The 20,634-nt window shown below is 45.8% G+C and overlaps 1 protein-coding gene across 2 annotated transcripts in view; it reads left to right on the top strand.

Moving 5' to 3' along the window:
* Positions 1-497: 497 nt before the first annotated feature.
* Positions 498-20,634, top strand: part of PGBD5 (piggyBac transposable element derived 5) — an 89,354-nt gene continuing 69,217 nt past the window's right edge. For both annotated transcript variants that reach the window (XM_036829578.1, XM_036829579.1), the window contains exon 1: positions 498-823. In XM_036829578.1, coding sequence (XP_036685473.1) covers positions 499-823 — 325 coding nt within the window. In that variant the 5' untranslated portion in view covers position 498. The remainder of the gene's footprint in view (positions 824-20,634) is intronic.

Raw genomic sequence — 20,634 nt, forward strand, 5'->3', positions numbered from 1 at the left:
GTCTTGCCGGCTCGCCTCGCCTCGCCCCGCCCCGGTGGGGGCGGACGGGGGCGTTCCCGGCGCAGGGCCCGCCCAGCCCCTCCCTCCCGGCCCGGGTCTGGCTCCCCATTGGACGGCAGGATGGAGGCGCGAGGAGGCGGGGCCCGCCTCTGGCGGCTCGCGCCCGGGAAGGTCGGCCGGGGAGCGCGGGTAGCCGCCGCGGGGAGGGTGCACGGCGACGCGGCGGGCGCCGAGGAGACGCATCGGCGACGCCTGGCCCGGGCCGCAACCCCTGCCTCCCGCCGCGGCCCGCAGCCCGCGGCGCCCGAGCTCCGAGGCGCTTCCCCGGGCGCTGGGCCCGAGGCGGCCAAGACGGCGGGCCGGCCGGGCGCGGGGCGGCGGGCGCTGTGCTGCGGGCTGCGCTGGTGGGGAACGGCGGGCCGCGGCGCGGGCCCGGGGCCCGGCGCGTGCGGCTGGGAGGCGCTGTGGGGGGCCGGCGCGCGGGCGGCGGCCGGGGCCATGGCCGAGGGCGGCGGGGGTGCGCGGAGGAGGGCGCCGGCGCTGCTCGAGGCGGCCCGCGCGCGCTACGAGAGCCTGCACATCTCGGACGACGTGTTCGGCGAGTCGGGCCCGGACAGCAGCGGGAACCCCTTCTACAGCACGTCGGCCGCCTCGCGCTCCTCCTCGGCCGGCTCCTCGGACGACGAAGCCGAGCGCCCCGGCCCCGCGCGGGGCTCCGGCGCCCCCGCCGCCGCCGCGCAGGAGTCGGAGGAGGACGAGGCTGGCGCGGGCTGGAGCGCCACGCTGCGGGACCGCCCGGCCCCGCACTTCGAGGGCACCGGCGGTAAGGCGCGGCCCGGGGGCGGGGGCGCGAGAATTCCCGACGCTCCGCGGGTCGGCTTGCGGGTGGCAGCTGTGCGTTTCGGGAAACACACGAGGCTGCGGCAGCGTGCCGGGGCTCCGCCGAGTTCCTCGTGGGTGGACAGGATGAGGCGAGGCCGCGGCAGCACGGGGGAGTGTACCTTCACGTGCTGGCAGTGTCCCCGCGTCCCGCACCAGAAGCCACTCGCACCTGGGGGGTGGGTCAGAGTTCGGCTCTCCTAGTTGAGGGGATCCTGAAAACCTGGCGTGTCTTGGGGCGGGGGAGTCATTTTGCGTTGCTGGCCCCAGAGCAAGCCTGACCCGGGCGCCAGGGGTGGGGCAGGTAGCGGTTGGAGCGAGGCCCTGGGAGGGCTGAGAGAGGCCACCCATGGCGTCTTCACTGGGCTTTAGTTTTCTCCAGTTAATCTGAGAAACTTTCCGTGTCCGTGCCGTTGAGGATCTCTTGGGAAAAACAGGGAAGAGTGAAAGGACCAGTTAGTTGGGCAGCATTAAGGCGTATGCTTTTGCACCGGAAGGCACTTTCACGTGTGTCCTGCTTACTGTTACGGTCGTAGACCAGCCCCTGATACCTGGAGAAGGGCTGGCAGCTCTGGCTGCTTGAGGTCCTCTCTGCTGCCTCCTTTCTTGGGAGGTGGTTATAAAATATCTCCACTTTCCCCGCGGAAGCTCAGCAGCCTCTGCCCTCTCCCGGAGGTGGAGGCCAGCCGTTTGCCCTTGTTCTCTGATGCTTTTGTTCCTTGCTCTGCGCCGCCTTCCGTGGCAGCCCCTGGTTTCTGCACTCTGTTTTCATGGGTGGAATAGCGCGCAGCCGGTGATGCTGACGACCAGGGAGTGGCCGCAGTGGGCATGATGCTGGGCGAGATGCGGCCTTCCCTGTGGCTCTCCCCGATTATTGTTCGACCGGTCGGGAACACAGCCCATAGGAGGACAGGACCAAGGGACCCCTGGCTGGTGCCTGGACTCGGGTCAGGACATCAGGCTGCAGCCCGCTGGCAGGGCTGGCTGGGCTCTCAGCAGGGAGTGGTCTGCACGCCTCCAGCAGTAAGGCTGCAGTGTGGATACGCTAAGCTACAGCTGGGCTTCCAGAGTCCAGGTTAGCTGTGCAGTGTTGGAGGTGGGTACATTTAAAAGCAGGTTCGTATTTGGGCTTTGATTAAGAGTGTGGGAGTTTTCAGTCACATCCCTCTGTATAATCCTTTTACCACCCCCCCCCCCATATTTTCCAAAACGTCATAAAGTTTTCCAGCCCCAGACAGCTGTTTTTCATATCGGCTTTTAAGAATCTGTACCTACCCAGAGCCCTGGTTTGGCAGGCTTTATGCAGTGAGTGTCTGTGATCCAGTTTTTGATCTTGGAACACTTGTGATGCGTGTCTGCTTGGGAGGATGCGGCGTTTCCCCTGTCTCAGGGGAGAACAGGGAAATTGTGTTGGGTTCAGCCTGGTTATGAATAAGATTCATGAGTATGCTGGTTTGAGAAGGCTGAACACACTGAAATTTCAAAGCAATATTATGTTTCTTAGTAACCTATAAATGGGAGAAGTTCTGCAGCAGAGCAGTTTAGCCACTGCAGCACTTAAACGGTCACGAAGAGCAATATCATGTGTCAGTTGGCGTTAGGTTCAAATTCTGCTTCCTTCACGTGTCCACTGAGTTCACACCTGGACCTGAGAATCGCAGTCAAGCGCTATAACCAAAGACTTCAGTGGTTATTTGATGGTATATTTATACCTAGTTTTGCTTTCTTATTTTGTGTAGGAGCACAGCCCTAATTAAGAACTTTCTTCTTCCTTGCAGCACCTTCTCCCTGAGGGAATTTGGGGTAGTGGTGGAGGGATGAGATTGATGGTTTATTAAGTAAGAATTCAGGTCCCCTGAAACAATGGAATAGGGTTTACGGGGGCTGAAAATAGGTGCAGAAATACGCTGCCGGTGAGAGAAAATCCTTGTGCCTTACTGGTGCGGAGAGAGAGAAGTGTGTTAAGAGGCTGGAGAGCTGCATCCTGGCCGCCCTGAGAGCAAAGAAGGGTCAGCCTGCAAAGTTTACCAAGTCCAGCAGCTCAGACGCTCCAGCCAGAGTGTGCTCCCCACTTTTACGGAACGCAGCTTGCACCTCCCTCCATCTTTGTTTGCCAGTTTGTTGATGGATCTCACTGGGCTGGTACGGTGGGAAGGAGACCAAGCCAGAGGGTGGCATTTTGATCTGTAATCAGCCCTCATCAAAGAAAACCCCTAATGGAAATTGCTGTTGCTGCTAGAATCAGATGAGGAAAGCAAAGGATTCTAGACTCATGGAACAGGCTTCCTGCCTGCCTCCTGCTGTGAAAAACCACATAGGCGTATGTATGGAAATAGGCGTGTATGCATGTGACTGTCTTAAGTGAAAATGCGCTATCGCTTGTGCTGAGCCTGGTTTCTTCTATCAGAAAGAGGTTATGACCGCTGTCTGGGAGCCCTCTTGATGACCTGAAACCCTTTTCAGAGAGTCCCTGTGTAGGCGAGAGACACTGGGCACCACTGTGCCTTTGATCTGCATTCAGAGCCGCCTTTGGCCCGGCGGTGGGAGGGAGAGTACACAGTAGGGAGACATTTGATGCCCAGGAGGAGGGGAGGGAGGAGGAAGCATTTCTGTGGTTCAGGTTGTCTTCTCAACCTCTTCCTTCTGTTTTTTTCAGTGTATTTAGCTCCTTGGATCAGGCTCTCCAGAAGTGCACTTATGGGTGGGGGGGGTCCTCTCTCTCACACCCCCTTCCCTTCTCTCTCCTCCCGCTGGGTCCCCTTGGGATGATTTAAATACAAAGACCCTGTGTGGGTCATTTTAACCCCTGGTGGATGGAGGGTCGGCCTGGGAGCAGAAAGTGGTTACTGGGAGCTCAGGGCCCAGGACTGTCTTCTAACCAGACTCGCAGGGTATCCCCCTAAAATAGCCCCCTCAAGCTGTCAGCCTCGTCTGCCCACCGTGCAAATAACCAGCACAGCATGCAAGCTCACTCTCTGGAAACAGCATGAAATTCAGCTGCCTTGGGAGCTCCTGCCCTTTCTGAGCAGTCTTGTGATTCGTTCCTTCTGAGGAGGCAGAGGAACAGCAGATTCACAGATGCTCGGGGGCTTCTTCTGTTTGGCTTTGTGGGTCCTTTGTCGTGGCAGGCTGGGAGCTGAGCTATCTGCTCTTTCCATGAGAGCTTGGACTTCACAGGAGTTGTCTTCCCACGTCCCATGTCAGCCACCCTCTGTCATCATGCAGTGGGGAGCTGTGACCTTGAGAAGCTGGGGAGGAACATATGGCATTGATAATTAACACTGTGAAATGTTTTATCTTTAGAGTTTGTTGTTGGTTTATTTGGTTTAGAGTGTTTTTGACTAACAAGGAAGATGAGAAGCATCTTTCTCTTAAAACCAGAATTAAACCGAGACCTTCTACTGTAATGGGATTTGTCAGCTAAGATACTGGGCCCCTCTGGTGTCAGGTAAGCAGCTGCTCCCACCTTTAGCTCTGTGGCTCCGGGGGAAACTCAGATCATGATGAGCTATGAGATAAATTGCGTGCAGTGCTACCTAATACTCAAGCGCATGCGGGGCCACGCAGAATTCAGAGAAGGGAACTTCCTGGGAGAGGTGTTTTGTTCTTTTCCTAGGAGTCTTTTCCTGTGATGGGGAAACTTGAGCTCATGATAAGGAAAATAACCCACAGTTTGCATCTGTAACTTGCTTTTTCAGGCATTATCGCCCTGAATCGTCACAGGTACTCTGTGTGGGAGAAATTCTCTTCTCCACTTTACAGAGAAAGACAGATGGGGCTTTTCTGCCAGAGCCTGGGGGTAATGAGATTACCTTGGTTAAGTGATCACCACCGTCTAACTGCTCAGAGTTGATAATTCAGGAAAGGTAGTGGGTGGGGTTTTTTTGTTTGTTTGTTTGTTTTTCACCAAGAATTTTTTCCAGTCAAAAATATTTATATTGGTTTTCATGTTTATACGTGGATTTGCCGTTCCCTTTTCTGGAAGCATATATAGTCCTGTGAGGCTTAATGCAGGTATGGATTTGTGTATTTCAGTGGGATTTCAGTCCCACAGTCGGGGACTGAAACAGAAGACCTAGGATTTTATCTGGCTTCTGATTTAATCCCTGCTCCCCTGAGCCATGGTAATGGGAGGTCAGAGCTCCTCTGCGGGGGGGCAGGGCTTTGAATACACCAGCACCCTGGGAGTTTAGTGTGGTGTAGTACTCAGTTTTACAGTCTAACACTCACCTTTATTTTTAAGAGCTGTGAGTGTATACTTTTTTCTTATTAACAAGTAATATATGTTCATTTTAGGAAAAAAACCAAAAAGAAAAATGATAAAATTTAAAGAAATCCCATAATCTCCCGTTACTCAGAGATAATCACAGTTAACACATTGAGTGTACCCTTCATAAATCTTAGGTTACATATTATCAGGTGACCTTTTTAGTTCTAAATAATATATTGTAAACATTTTCCATTTAAATTTTAAAGTGTTGTTTTAATGAATCAGTTCCCTTTGGGTGGGCATTGGGTTCATTGCCCCCTCTCTTTATTTACGTATATTTATTTATATTTATTATGCTGTGATAAATATTCTTGAACTTTAAGTTTGTGTGCTCATCTTTAATATATTCCTTGCATAAAATGATCAAAACAGAATTGAATAAGGATTTTGTACATTTTAACATTTTTGATCTCTCTTGTGAAATAGCATTCTGGAAATGCAGCTACTTACACACCCCGGCCAGCAGTGTACCAGAAAGTCCATTAGAAAGTCTGGCTTCTAAGGCAGCAAACCAATGTGTGATTCCTGCTGGTAGTGTGGCCCTGAGAGAGTGTTCCCTGTCATAAAGCTTACTGAGGTGTGACACACACAGCACACGAGTCACCGTGCGCAGCACAACCTTGCAGCTCCCCAGGTCAGGGTAGAGTCCGTCCAGCCCCTTCCCAGTCAGTACCTCCCTGCCCCCAGGGGTAACCATTGTTCTGATTTCCATCACCATCAATTAATTTCGCCTGTCATTTTGGTCTGGTTCTTTAGTTCATCATGATATCTGAGTCTTATTTTTACAGTCTTTATTTCGCCGTGTAGCATTCCATTGTATAAATACTACAGTTTGTTATCCATTATCCTATCAGTGGACTTTTGGACTGTTTTCAGGCGTTTATGAATAAAGCTACTACCAATATTCTTGTGCATGTTTTTGATGGACATATACGTAATTTCCCTGGGGCGTGTATACCTAGGAGTAGGATCTCTGGGTCATAGAATAGATGCGTCGTTGCAGCCTTGACGCTGTGGACACCATGGGCTGGGGGATCCTTTGTTGCAGAGGCTGCCCTGTGCGTTGAAGGGTGCTCAGCGGCACCCCTGGCCTCTGCCCACTGAAGGCCAGCAGCGCGCCTTCCTCTCGTCGTGACAAACAAACTCCTCTCCAGGTGCCGCCAGGTGTCCCTTGGGGAGCAGAGTCATCTGCAGTGGAGAACCACTGCTGTAGTAGATACTGCCAAATGGTTTTCCAGTTTATACATGCACCAGTGGTGTATGAGATGCGCCACGTATTCATTCAGCAAGCGTATTGAGCCCTGCTGGGATAAAACGATAAGTAAGGCATGTCTCCTGGGGTCCAGTAGGAGAGACAGAGTGAAGAAAAAGAGGTAAGAGTCTGTGATCACAGTAAACCTGTATTTAGATGGGATTCCAGAGGTACCTCACCTGATCCAGCTGGGTTGCACCTAATCCTCCGGCAGAGGTGGCCCCGAAGCTGCATCTTGAGGAATAAAAATGAATCAGGTGAAAAGGAAGGAAAAAGGCCTCTCAAACAAGGGAGCAACTTAGCCGAAGGCTGGGGTGGAAGGTGGAAAGAAGGTATGCCATCTTTGCCTCTGGGCAGCCCCACTCTCCCTTGAGCTCAGCATCCTTACTTGAGGCCTTAGTGAAAATGGCTTGAAATGTGATGTTTGTCATTGTTACCATTGCAAGAAACTGTAGCTGGAATCTGAACTTGAAGTCCAGGCGTGGGTACCTAGCGAATGCTGGATCCCCCAGTGAGGGGAGTTTGGCAGGTTTGGCGAGAAATAAGTGCTTAGAGAGGGTGGAATCCATGGAGAGGCACTGGGGTTTTTTCTTTAAGGAAGGAAGAGGGGATATGAATGACAACCAGAGTCAATGTGATAAAACCTTTATTGGCCAAGGAATGTATAGTATCAGTATTAACTTAGGGTGAGGAGGAGAATGTCATGCTACAAGAACAGTAGGATACCTAAAATATCCTGTAACGTAAAGGGACGCTCTGCCTGGATTGGCACATGGTGTAAATAACTTTCTTCCCCGTGTTTGTGAATTCCAGGAAGAATTACTACAGAAGTATGACTGTCTGGCCATACTTTTTTTGATTTATTAAATGCATACTAAATATTAGGTGTGTATTGAATAAATCAGTTTATTAAAACAATTAGAACCACAAATTCTTTCTCTTCTTATATCATTGCCATTGCTTCCACCTTTAAGCAGGACAACATCACTCATTGGTCAGGGCACTGGAATCTTCATCTGCTGGGATTCCCAGATTCCAGTTTTGTTGATGCCCCGCCCCCTGCTTCTATCTCTCTTCCCATTGGCTGTGGAAGAAGAGTGATCTTTACAAACCGGGGCTCATCCACTCACTTTTCTGCTTAAAACCTTTCAGCGGCTTCAACTTCAAGCCAAAGGGAATTCCCAAGTCCTTCGCAGGGCCTGCTAGCCTTCCCGTCCCATGTTCCTTTGGGTACCTGTCCTACAGCACTCTCTTGCCACATGCTCTGTCCATCTCAGAGCCTTTGTGCCTGCCAGACCTTCACCTGGAATGTTCTTCCCGATACTCGAATAGCAGCCCTTGCTTGTTGGTCTGGTCTTGGTTCAAATGTCACTGCCTCCAGGAACCTAAAATCACCGTCTTCCCTCTGGTCCCTTTTAGCACCCATACAAGCTAACTCCTTCCCAGGGCTGAGACCTTGGATGTCTTGGTCATGGTTAGAACACGGTAATTCCTCAAATTCTGTTGGATGAATGAATGAACAAAAGACTAAATGGATGCGGAAGTAGATTTTTTAAATGGGGGTGGGAATTGGTGTCGGTGAATAAATGTTTACAAGGACCTGTGCGTTTTTAACATCTGAATTGTGGATGGGGAATGAGTTCCTTCCCAGGAAGGCACTGAAGCAAGTCTGGGATGTGTTTAACAGGGATTTCCATCCTGGATGGAAGACTGAACTCGTTGGCCTCTGGGGAACACTCCAGCCCTGGGCTTCTACAACCTGCCCACTTTCTAATAGCTAGAGACCTCCAAGACAGGACTATGTTAGGAATTTGCGGGGAAGCCAGCTCCATACCCCTTAATTGTTTCACAAACGCCTGTATATATCACTTACTGTGTGCCAGATAGTGTCCTGAGCTCTTTCTAACCTATGTAATCCTCATAACAACCCTGTGAGGTCAGGACTATTATTTTTCCTATTTTTAACATGAGGAAACTGAGTCACAGAGAGGTTAAGTGACATAGTGTGGACTGGTCCCTTTGATTAGGGTATAAGTAAGCATCATACTTAAGCATGAATGTGGACCATGGTATATGCTGGTCAGATCAACTAATTAAAAATAAGTCCCTTGCAGGGGGCTCTGAGTTGAAGACCAGTGTCATTCTCCAAATCTGTCTCACCCATTGACTCTCATCCCAGGCTTTGGCTGCACTTAATTTCCCAGGCCCCCCTCACCCCCTCCCCGTGCAGCGAGAAGGGCCGCTGCCTGGGTTCTGGGCAATGGAAGATGAGGCAAAGTGTGGACCCCATGCTCAGGCCTGGCCAGGAGGGAGGCTCCTCTGGGCCACACGTCAGAGATGCTGGGGCCACCAGATGAGACGACCTTGTGTCTGAATCACCATTTGGAGCACAGCCACCTATGGATCAGTCATATCTGTCATGGACTAAATTTATGAAGAAATGAACTTCCCTCTTGTTTGCTCCCTCATACATTTGGCAGGGGCATGGGGTGGAGGGCTGGTTTTACAGCAGCCAGCAGAGTCCTATTTGCGCAGATGTTGAAGAAAAGAGATGGATGGGGGAAAGCGAATTCAAATCAGTAGGGCTCTTGCTGATCATCTGTACAAGGATTCACGAGGGGAAACAGAAAAAAAGCCTAGAGGAAAAAAAATGAATTATTTGCATTCTCTCAGTGAAGTTCCCATTGTAACTTTGGAACAGATGAGATGATGCAGGTAAGCAATGTGCACGGGGTATTCTAGACGCAGTTATTAATTGCACATTGATGTTTTGAAGTGGTAGGGGGTTTGAAAGGGGCTTAGTGGTCGGTTTCTGGTGGGGAGCGAGCATGCCCAGGGTAGAGGGCCTGGGCTCTGCTGAGTGCTCGCCCTGCGGTCTTGGGCAGGGGACCCAGTGGAGCTCAGCACTGAGAATCAGTAAAGACATACAGGAAAGCACAGAGCTGGTGCTTCATTCCAGGTAGCTGATTCTCATTCCTTTAACTACTTATTTCCTATGTGGCCAAAATGGACATGATGGATATTGTGCTACTTAGAAGGTTTTAAAAACTTTTTAGCAAGCAGGAACCTCAGGACAAAACCAGGGGGCTCTCTTTGAAGCCGGAGTGAGAGGCCCCAGAACCCACCCAGCTGGCCTCTGCACCCTCTGGGAGCCCTCAGTCGTGTGGCACCCTGTGAGGTGCTTCAGGATCCCTCTCCCATCTGTCGAGGGCCTTCAGCTGGTGGAACCCAGGCTGGATGGGGAGAGAGACTCCACGGGCAGATGATAGACATCGGTGAGAAGCAGTTAGTGTCCTTGCCTCTGCTGGGCCCCATCCTCTTTCACATGATGGAGAGGAAACCAGTAGGTGAATGTAATATTGTCGTTTCAGAGCCACCGAATAGCTTCCATGGCAAAGGCGATTAAAAATTTAATTACTTTAGAAGAACCAGAGAGGGAGGAGACCTGTTTTCTCAAGTTTGGAAAACAGAGTTACAAAGAGAATATAAGGGATCGGGATAAAGGATAATTTTCTGGGAAGAAAAAAAAATAGAAACAAGTGGAATCATTTAGAGAGTGGTTAATGAAGGGCTTGCTTATGTGAGCTCCTTCTACATTTGGGGACGCGGAGACTCATTTGTATCTTAAATAAGCTTCCCTGGGACCCCCGCTGTGTCAGTGGGCTGTGCTGAGTAAAGATGCCGAGGTTCCGTGAGTGAGTAGAGCTTCACTTCAGAATTCACATTTGAAAAAATCTACCCCTTCTTCCTCATCTGCTTGTAATGATGCTTGCTTTCCTTGGGCCCCAGCGTTTGAGGTAAATAAAAATGTTCCATTTGGTTTGCTCTTAACACTATTGTATTTCAGCAAAATTCCCAATCAGGCTTCCTTGGCTAGCTGAGAAACTGGACCACAATTATTTCACCTGAGGGGACATGCATTCAGAATTCCAGTGGAATCTGGAAAATTACCTAATTGGAAATTGGCGATAACTCCAGTGAGAGGCTTTTAAGATTGAAAGAGGTGAATTTTAGGTAAATATCAGCAAGTGTAAATTCACAGTGTGTTTCACACATTTATAGACTCATTGTCTTCAAGACGTTTGGCAGAGAAGAAATAGATTTTGAAAAGATGACGGTAAGTTCAGGGAGACGGCAGATTCCATCAGGGAAGTTGGAGTGGCTGGCTGCCAGGGTACAGCCCAGACTCCTGAGGGCGGCGTGTGAGATGCTTTGTTGGGAGGGAGGGGGACCTGTCCCAGCTCAGCATCCAAAGCGCCGCCTCCTGCAGGGCAGCTCCAAGCACCCAAGGAGATCCTATCTGGTCTGACAGAGGAGGCACTCAGTGAAGTACCCTCCCCACTGTCTTGCTGGGCTCCTAAGAGCAATTCCCAGTGTCCCTGCTGCCAAAGGACGAGCCAAAGCCATGTGCCCCCTGGGGTGTGCCAACATTCTTTCACCCCAGCAGGTTATTGGCAGCAGGGCTGGAAAACGTTTAAGTACAGTTGCCTGGAAAACTAAAGTTAAATGGCCCCCCAAAAGAAAAGCTCTTGAGTTCAGACTTCATCTCTTCTTTTGAATACACTTCATTCATGTGGCCTATGATGGGCCAGGCACTGTGTCAGCAGCTGGGGCTTGAGAAATGGATAAGGAAAGCATGGTGCCCAGCCCTGAAGACAGGAAGTGCTCAAATACTTGTGACCCGTATGGTAGGTGCTGTCGTAAGAAGGGCATCCTGGTGTTGTGGGAGCCGCCAGGACCAGCACTTCTGTAGACCTGTAAATGTGACCGGGACATGGCCCCAAGGGAAGCCAAGGATGGTTTGCTCAGATCCCTGCTCCTCACCGGCTCCAGAGTGTCTCCCTGGGATGGGATCAGGAGCTGGGCAAGCGGGATCGCTCTGGATAGAAGGGTCACAGGTGTGCCTAAGTTCTGACCTGCAGCCGATTCCCGTTTCCATTAAGGAGTCCAGCTAAAGGTGATACTGACAACAGAGTATCTTACCCTAAACTTGTTACTGGGAATAAAAAAAGTCAGTGATGGTTGTGGAGTTGAAAAGAAAAGGAATACTTCTTTTCTTGGTAGTTTTCATACTGTGCAGTCTTTTAAAAATTATGCACATGAACTATCTCATTTCATTTACATGCATTAATATCATACATGGTTTTTAACTGCAATCCTGTTTTACCCTTTTTTGTTAGAATTCTCTTCACTGCCTGCCTCCGTGTAATCCATGTTGACAACTTGTTGCTCATACGCAAACCTATTTGTGCATATACATCATGTGTAGGAGTTTTGGGGGTCATTGTTTAACAAATACAGGCTCACTTTATATACCTTTGTATTATGCTCTGCTCATTCAAGAATACTTCATCAATAACTTCCTTCCGTTCCTAGCTTACTTTATTTTTATAAGGAATGGCTGCCAAACTTTTATCAAATGCCTTTATTTTTATCAAAATGCATTTATTGCTGTGGTCCTGTTTTTTATTCACACTTAATTTATGGACGAAGTAGATGTCACTGATTTCCTGGTATTGAGATTCCCGTACTTTCCCGGAATATATCCAAGTTGGTCTCTTTGATAGATAGCTGAATTCCGTTGTTTGCTGGTATTAGTTTAGTGTTTCTGTAGCTAATCCATCCTAAGCCAGATTTGTTCATTGTTTCCCCCCCCCCTCATCTCTCTCAGGTCTGAGTATTAAAATAATGCTCAGCTTCATAAAATGAATTGGCTTGTTATCGTTTAATTGCCTGTTGCCATTCAGCGGTGGAATTATGCGTTAGATATAGCTCAGCTGTGAACCTGTCTGGTCCCGGTACTTCTGAATTTTCCACGTCTTGAATCATTTTGATGATTTACGTTTTCTTAGGAAATCATCTGTTTCTTCTGGGTTTTCAAATTTGTTAATGTAAAATTCCATGCAGTTTTGCAAAACGCTTCTTTCTGATTTGCTTTTGTAATCTGCACTTGCTTTTATGTGTCTGCTCTCAGCCCTGGTCTTCTGTGTTTGTACATCGTCTCTCTCCCCTATCCCCTCCTCTCCTTCCCCTCCTTCCTTCACTTTCTCCACTTTTCCTCTCCCCCCATCACCCACCTTCTCTCTCTTACCCTCAATTGGGCACGTGAGGTTTTTCTGTATTATGGGTCTTTTCAAAGAATCAACTTTGAGGGACTTCCTGGCAGTCCAGTGGATAGCACTCCGAGCTTCCACTGCCGGGGGCCCAGGTTCGAGCCCTGGTCGGGGAACTAAGATCCTGCCAGCTGCGTGGTGCGGCCCTCCCCCCACCAAAAAAAATTAGCTTTCAGTTTATTTGTCCCTGTTATATTTTTTTTAATTTAAAAATTTATCTTTGTTATAACTTCTTTCTTTTGATTTATTGAGCTGTCCTTTTCTAATTGGTTTAGATGAGTACATGTATTTTTATTTTAAAAAAGCTTTAGTATTGAAGGCATCTGACACTAAAATATCCTTAGAGTATAACTTCTGGTGTATTCTGTAAGTTTTGGTATCCTTGCCATTGCTTTCAAGATTTTTTCCATTCCTCCTTTTGATTTCTTCTTTGATCTAAGAGAAATTAATATTTCTTAATTTCTAAGTAGTTAAGATTTTTTGTTACCTGATTATTTAATTCTCATTTTATTGGATTGTGATGAAAGAGCTGTCCTTTAAATCTTTAATATGAAAGGTTTGTAAAGGTTTTCTTTGTTGCCAGATATCGAGTTAATCTTTACAAACGTGGCATACATAGGTAAGAAAAAATGTGTGTTTTTTATTTGAGGGAAGTAAGGGTGTCTGTCTGTTTCTCTATCCTCTCTGTTTTTCTTCTTTCTGTCTAGTAGATATTCCCATTTGAAGAGCTAAGTTTTTACCATATGCTTGCATTTTTAGGAGTCTTTAGATGCCGTGTTATTTGGTGCATGCATACTTACACCTTTTATATCTTCCCACCAAACTGTGCCTTTAATAATGTCCCTCTTCATCTTGCTTAGTACCTTTAACTTTAAATGCAGCTTGTTTGCTGTTAATTTGCCTTTCCTGCTTTCTCCTCCCTTGCATTTGCCAGGTATCTCCTTGCCTGGTGCATTCTTTCCAACCCCTTTTTGCCCCTATTTGTGTTTCACGGACAGCATATAGATGGATATATATTTTTGACACAACATGATAGACTCTTTAGTTGGAGAAATCAGTCTGTACACACTTATTTTTTTTCCATTTTATTTAGTTAAAAAAAAATTTTTTTTTATGTGGACCATTTTTAAAGTCTTTATTGAATTTCTTACAATATCGCTTCTGTTCTTTATGTTTTGGTTTTTTGGCCACAAGGCATGTGGGATCTTAGCTCCCTGACCAGGGATCAAACCTGCACCCCCTGCATTGGAAGGCAAAATCTTAACCACTGGACCGCCAGGGAAGTCCCTGTACACACTTAAAATGATAACAAACAAGCATGATTTTATTCCTTCCATATTATTTAATTCACTTTTTTATTTCTTACTCTTTTCCCTGTTTCTGGTGTTTTGATCAAGTTGTTTATTCTTTTTTTATGCAATAAATATGGAAGTTCTTTCCATTTTGGGGATAAGAGCTTTATTGAGATATAATTCACATGTCATACAATTTACCCATTTTTTTTTTTTTTTTTTTCAATTTACCCATTTTATGTGTACAATTTAGTGGCTCTTAATGTATTCCCAATTGTGTAGTGTAAACAGTCAGTTTTTTTTTTTTTTTTTTTTAATGCATCACTGAAATTTAATTAGTTTTGATAACTATATTATAGTTATATAGAAGAAAATCTTTGTAGGGAGTAGACAGTAAATTATTCAGATTCAAAGGACACCATGTTAACAACTGACATACACCAATATGATTCAGAAAAAAAAAAAATACTTTTCATGCAAATGATAAAATAGCCTGTGTGTTTATATTTTTTAAATGGTTAGAAAAATGCAGAAAAATCTGAATAATGTACAAAGAAAGGAAAATAATGTTTAAACAAAATTAACAAATTAGAAAATAATCTTGTAATAGAGGGAGACTGAAGAGAGACAAATACAAACTATCTAAAAATCTCTGACTATAATAAGAAAAAAGCAAACAAAAAAGAAAGAAAAAAAAGTAGACAGACAATAAATAATGGAAATGAAAAAGGTACTTCAAAATACATCTGCAGATTTTAACAAGATTATATTGAAACATTATGGAAAGTTTTACACCAGTATTGGGGTTTCAGATAAAATGTATAGTTCCCTACACTCAAGAATAATTCTACAACCACTAAAGATAATAAACTAACTTTTTTTTTTTTTTTTTTGTATACAGAGTTATTTATTACAGCATTGCTTTAAGTAAGAAAGGATTAGGAACAACATAAATGTCCATTAAACAAGGACTGGTTAAGTAAATTGTGGTATTTCTAAGTAAAGGAATACTATGCAAATGAAAAAATAAATGAGGAAACTGGGTACTGGTGTGAAAAGATCTTCAGATGACCTAAGTGTCTTTAGCTGGTCAGTATTGGCAGGCCTAAAATGAGAACTGATTCACAGCAATCAGAATGAAGCCTTTTAAAATTGCATTTACTTAATATCACAGATAGGGTAATATAATCATAGCAATAAAAACTATTTTGTTGCCTACATGCCCTTGTGATATATAAATCTGAAATATACCTGCAGCGGCACTCCTCATTCAGACTATAGAACATGGAAAATGATTTGGCTATTTTCTCCAGTCTCCCAAAGATAGTACTTAAAGAACCATTTTAAATGCACAAAGGACAGGTCTGGGAGGTTTTGTTTTTGTTTTTGTTTTTTACATACAATGGATGCCATTTCACTGGGCTCTCAAATTTTAACATTCATCGTATTAATGGCTTATTAAACCAGATTGCTGGGTCCCAGCCTCAGAGTTTTTGGCTCAGATGTGGGGTGACACTATTAATTTGTAGTTGTAACAAGTTTCCAGAGGATGCTCTTGGTCTGGGGACACACTTTAGAATCACTATTTTAAACAGTCAGTTTTAGAACATTTTCATCATCCCCAAAAGAAACCTTTAGCCATCACCCCGAGCCTTAGGCAACGGCTAATTTACTTTCTGTCTCTATAGATTTGCCTGTTCTGGAAATTTCATATAAATGAAATCATACAGTATGTGGTGATTTGTGACTGGTTTCTTTCCATTAGCATGATGTTTCCAAGGTTCATCCATGTTGTTGCATGTGTCAAAATTTCATTCCTTTTAAATGCTGAATAATATTCCATTGAACTGATGTATATACCACATTTTGTTTACGCATCAGTTGATGAACATTTGGATTGTTTTCACTTTTTTGCTACTATGAATAAAGCCAAAACCTGCATGTACAAGTTTTAATGTGGGCATAGTTTTCATTTTTCTTGAGTATGTAGCTAGGAATGGAATTGCTGGCTTGTATGGTAACTCTCTGTTTAACTTTCTGAGGAACTGATAAAATGTTTTACAGAGTGGGTGGCCGCCAGCAGTGTATGTGGGTTTCAATTTCTCCACATCTTCATCAGAACTTTTGTTTTTTTTTAGATTTTTTTTTAATGTGGACCATTTTTAAAGTCTTTATTGAATTTGTTACAATATTGCTTCTGTTTTATGTTTTGGTTTTTTGGCCGTGAGGCATGTGGGATCTTAGCTCCCCAACCAGGGATCAGACCCACACACCCTGCATTGGAAGGTGAAGTCTCAACCACTGGACCTCCAGGGAAGTCCCGTTTTCTTTGGTTTTTTTGGTAGTAGCCATGCTAATGAGTGGGAGGTGGTATCTCATTGTGGTTTTGATTTGCATTTCCTTAATGATTAGTGATGTTGAGCATCTTTTCATGTGCTTGTTGGCCGTTCATATATTTGTATGTTGTAGAAATGTTTGTTCACGTTTTTTGCCCATTTTGTCCAAATGGCTAAACATTTGCCTAAGGCAGGACTGAAGCCAACTTGTAGAATGAACTTCTAGGATAAAGATACAGTCTGAAGTTTTGTTCTTTTAAAAAAGCATTTATATATATATTTTTTTTTTTAAGGATTATTTATTTATTTATTTATTTATTTTTGGCTGTGTTGGGTCTTCGTTTCTGTGCGAGGGCTTTCTCTAGTTGCGGCAAGCGGGGGCCACTCTTCATCACGGTGCGGGGGCCAGTCTTCATCGCGGTGCGCGGGCCTCTCACTATCGCGGCCTCTTTTGTTGTGGGGCACAGGCTCCAGACGCGCAGGCTCAGTAGTTGTGGCTCACAGGCCTAGTTGCTCCGCGGCATGTGGGATCCTCCCAGACCAGGGCTCGAACCCGTGTCCCCTGCATTGGCAGGCAGATTCTCAACCACTGCGCCACCAGGGAAGCCCAGAAGTATTTATATTTCATTAAACATTTTAGGTGTCAAAATTCAAGAGGTTGACAGTATAGTACAGGAATAGTGATTTCTCATGCTGTCGGTGGCTTTCCTGTACCTGCAGTCGCAGCACTGCGCACTTGTGAACACTTGTGTTCACTTCCTGTTGGGCTAGGGAAGGGGCAAGGTGGTCGTGTCTGCCAACACAGGGACTTGTGCCAGCGACGGTGCACCTTCCTCCCTCACAGTAGCTCTTGAAGGTAGAGACTTACCTTCTTTTCATCTCCTAGACTTGAGGACTTGGTCAGTCTGTGGGCTGATGCAATGTCATTGGCAAAATCCCACGAACTAAACCTTGGTTGACTGCTTACAGGTATTCTTTGAGTATTTCTTAGGAGTAAACTTCAGATGTTGCCTCACTTGTAATTTTTACTTCTAATATTTCCGACTGCAATTGCTACGTCCTGCAGTCCCTTGAGGAAAAACTAGGAACGTGGCAGTGGAACAGTGTGTTTTTCTTCCACGATAACAAAATCATTTCTGAATTTCTGTCTGCACCTCAGATTTTGGTATACGAGCATGGATATGTGCATGGATTTTGGCGTCTTCCCGAGGAGACGATTCGTATCACGTAAAGAACACTTATGCTCTTGTGACATGTCAGCCTGGTGACCCAGGATTCTGCAGGCCAGCCAGAAAGGCAGGACCGGGGGTAACTCCCTCATCACTGTAGGCTTTCGGCATTCAGAGGCCTCTGGATGTGTTTGCAACCTTCACACGTGTGCTGTGCAAGATGCAGAAGGAGCACATTAATTCAGGGGAACAAATCTTCAGCATCACATTTTCCAGGAGGAACTCCATAACTAGGATTCATAGCTTGGGTGATTCAACAGTTCTTCATCTTCTAACTACTGGAAATGGTAGTTATTACTCACATGGTAATCATTTCAACAGACACTTTGAGTGTAGCATTAGTTTCCGTAGGCTTAAAACTACAAGACATTGTCTTCTTAAAGGGCACTCTTGTAAGGTTATTTTAAAACTTGACTAATGGAAACAAAATTATTCTGTAACACTTTCTTTTCTTCATACTCTATTATTTTTAATAGATTGAAAGTGATTTATTTTGGATGTTGTCATAAATGATTGTGGAATTTTTTTCTGTTCCTGAATTTTTAAGCTGGCAGAGTTGACTTTCGGATTTTAATTCATCTTCACTAGGTGAAGAATTCACAAATAGGACTTTTTCTTGAAATACTCATAGCCTGAATGAAATTGAATGGATGAAGTTGAATGATTATAAAATTACATTAAATTCTCAAGGGCTGTTTGCTTTAGTCTTATGAAAGCTAATGCATGAAATAATTCTACAAAGATTATAATTTTGATATAATCTAAACTATTTTTCTGCCTTCTGTCATTACTTAAATTTTATGACTCAGTTCTAAAGGACAGATATTTTTTCTAAAGTTTTCTGGACGACGTACGTGTAACGTGTGTATTGTATTAACTATCATTCTGTTTCTTGATTTAAGTATTTGGAAGCTCTTAATCTTACTACTTTTTTTGTTTATAAAATTGTCAGCTATTCCAATCTTTAATTACTGCAACATTTTACTCATACTAGTAAATATACATTTGTACTTTAACTTATAGAATTCCACCATAGAAAGCTCATAAGTTTATATTTTCAGCCTGAGTTATATCTAGAATGCTTAATTGTAGTGAAAGTGAATACTCAGATATTAATAACAAATCTGAATTGCATGTCCTGTGCATTGTGCCTGAGATGGCTCTACTGCTTAGGCGTGATGAGAATCTACATGACTAAATGATGTTGATCACCCATTACTTCAGGGTTGTCAGAAATGACATTGACGCGGGCATCAGCCTTCAGCCTTGCCAAGGCCAAGACCGTCGGCTCATTAGTCATCAGTTTTCTCTCCTCTTTGCTCCATGGAGTCTTGGTTCTATTCCATTTGTTGTTAGAGCTTTTCCTTCCTTGTTTTCCCTCTGCTGTGGTGCCTGGTGCCTAGTAGTATATACCCTGAATTCTTGTCTTCAAAGACCTTTTCTTTTATCGTGATAGCTGAGGAGCTTTTATCTTGATGCCTAGGGAGCCATTTTCAAGTCCCGTGGTTCCCAGACATTATCTCACCACCCAGGCTGCTCTGACATCGTCCACAGCCCGTCCGTGCCCATCTCCATGTTCTGTTTCCTTTTTAGGTGCGAGTTCATTCTGCCTGAAGAACGGTCTTTTTTTTTTTTTTTTCTTTATCCTTAGTTTCAGAAACTTAACTGGCACGTGGCTCTTGTCTTATCCCTTATGTCCAGCGCTGGGTGCCCTGTACTACTGCCTGTCCTTCATCTGTCCTTTTCTCTCTCTCTCTGTCTTTAGGATGTAGCTTGAAAGTCTCATATCCTGTCCCTTATGCTTTTCATTTCTTCATACCTGGCCTTTCTGCTTTCTTTCTTGGACTTGGTCTTCTGAGTCAGTGATTCAAGGATCGTCTGTGACCACCTTCCCGTTCTCTTTGCCTGAAGAGTTGTTTAGTGGGGAAATCATGTTTTATAGTTGCAGGAAGTCTTTTTTCCCCCTGTGTGTGTTGCCGTTGCATCTCTGTGCGTGCTGTTGTTACTATTTTAATTAAAATTCAAGTTGGCACGGGTATCTTCCAGCAGCTCTCTCTCCCGGAGTGAGTGTTCTGTTTCTTCTGAGTCATACTCCCTGTGCTGTGAGACCCTTGGAAGGGTGACTGTCTGTCTTTGTGGGCTTGTGGGCCTGGGTGGTAGAGAGAAGGCAGCTGACACGTCCACGGCTGACACCTGCAGGACCTCCTGCCTGTTCTCTCAGGCTCGGGCAGGAAGCCTCGCCTCTTTTCCAGCTGTTTCTCTACCTCTGGAGCCTGGGAATCTAGGTTAGCACACAGGTGAGGCTGACCGTCCTCCCGGGTCCACAGGTGTCCTCAGGCCTCCTGCAACTGGGGCTCCGGGGCGGTCCCTCCAGCTTGAGGCAGGAAAAGGAGGGGGCAGGCTCCCCTCCACCCGGAGCCTGCGGGTCTCCGCACGGGAGGGGCCTGGTGGGGACGGGGAAGGGCTGTGTTGGAGTCACCTTGTTCTTTCAAAGGAGAAACGTCAAAGACTTTATCTCAAGGAAAAGAATAAAGGTTTATTGGGTAGCATTTAAAATATTTCATTGCACACTTGGAGAGTATTGTTATCCCCATTATACAAATGAAACAGGCTTTGCGAGGTTAAGGGATGTACACCATAAACAGTAGTGCTGGAAGCAGGGGTCTAACTCGGCCAGCTGGTCTGTTTCCGCGAGAAGAGGCCTGGCACGCAGTGAGCATGCCTTTGAGTGTTGGCTCGTACTGTCCTGTACTGCTCTGCCATCCTCACGGTTACAGACCTGTGGGTGCCTTGGAGGAAACAGTGGAGAGGTGGGTGGCTTTCCAATGAGATTCACGTTCAGGGCTTCCATTCCTCAAACTTTCTTTCTTTTTTTGGGGGGGGGAGTATAATTGCTTTACAACGCTGTGTTAGTTTCTGCTGTACAGTGAAGTGAATCAGCTGTATGTATACATATATCCCCTCCTTCTTGGCCCTCCCTCCCTCCCCGCCATCCCGCCCATCTAGGTCATCACAGAGCACCGAGCTGAACTCCCTGTGCTCTACTACTGCAGCTTCCCACTAGCTATCTGTTTTACACATGGTAGTGTATATATGTCAGTCCTAATCTCCCATTCCTCAACTTTCTAACAAGGACTTGGTCTGGTAGTTGCTTAGATGAAGACAAGAAGCCATTAAGGGCAGGAGTCTCCCTGAAGACCCTCATTCTGGAACACCAAAGTCATGACCATGTGAGCAGTTGCTTGAAGTGGCCTTTGGCTGGA

Source organism: Balaenoptera musculus, chromosome 16 (assembly GCF_009873245.2).
Source record: "Balaenoptera musculus isolate JJ_BM4_2016_0621 chromosome 16, mBalMus1.pri.v3, whole genome shotgun sequence".
Classification (NCBI taxonomy): Eukaryota; Metazoa; Chordata; class Mammalia; order Artiodactyla; family Balaenopteridae; genus Balaenoptera; species Balaenoptera musculus.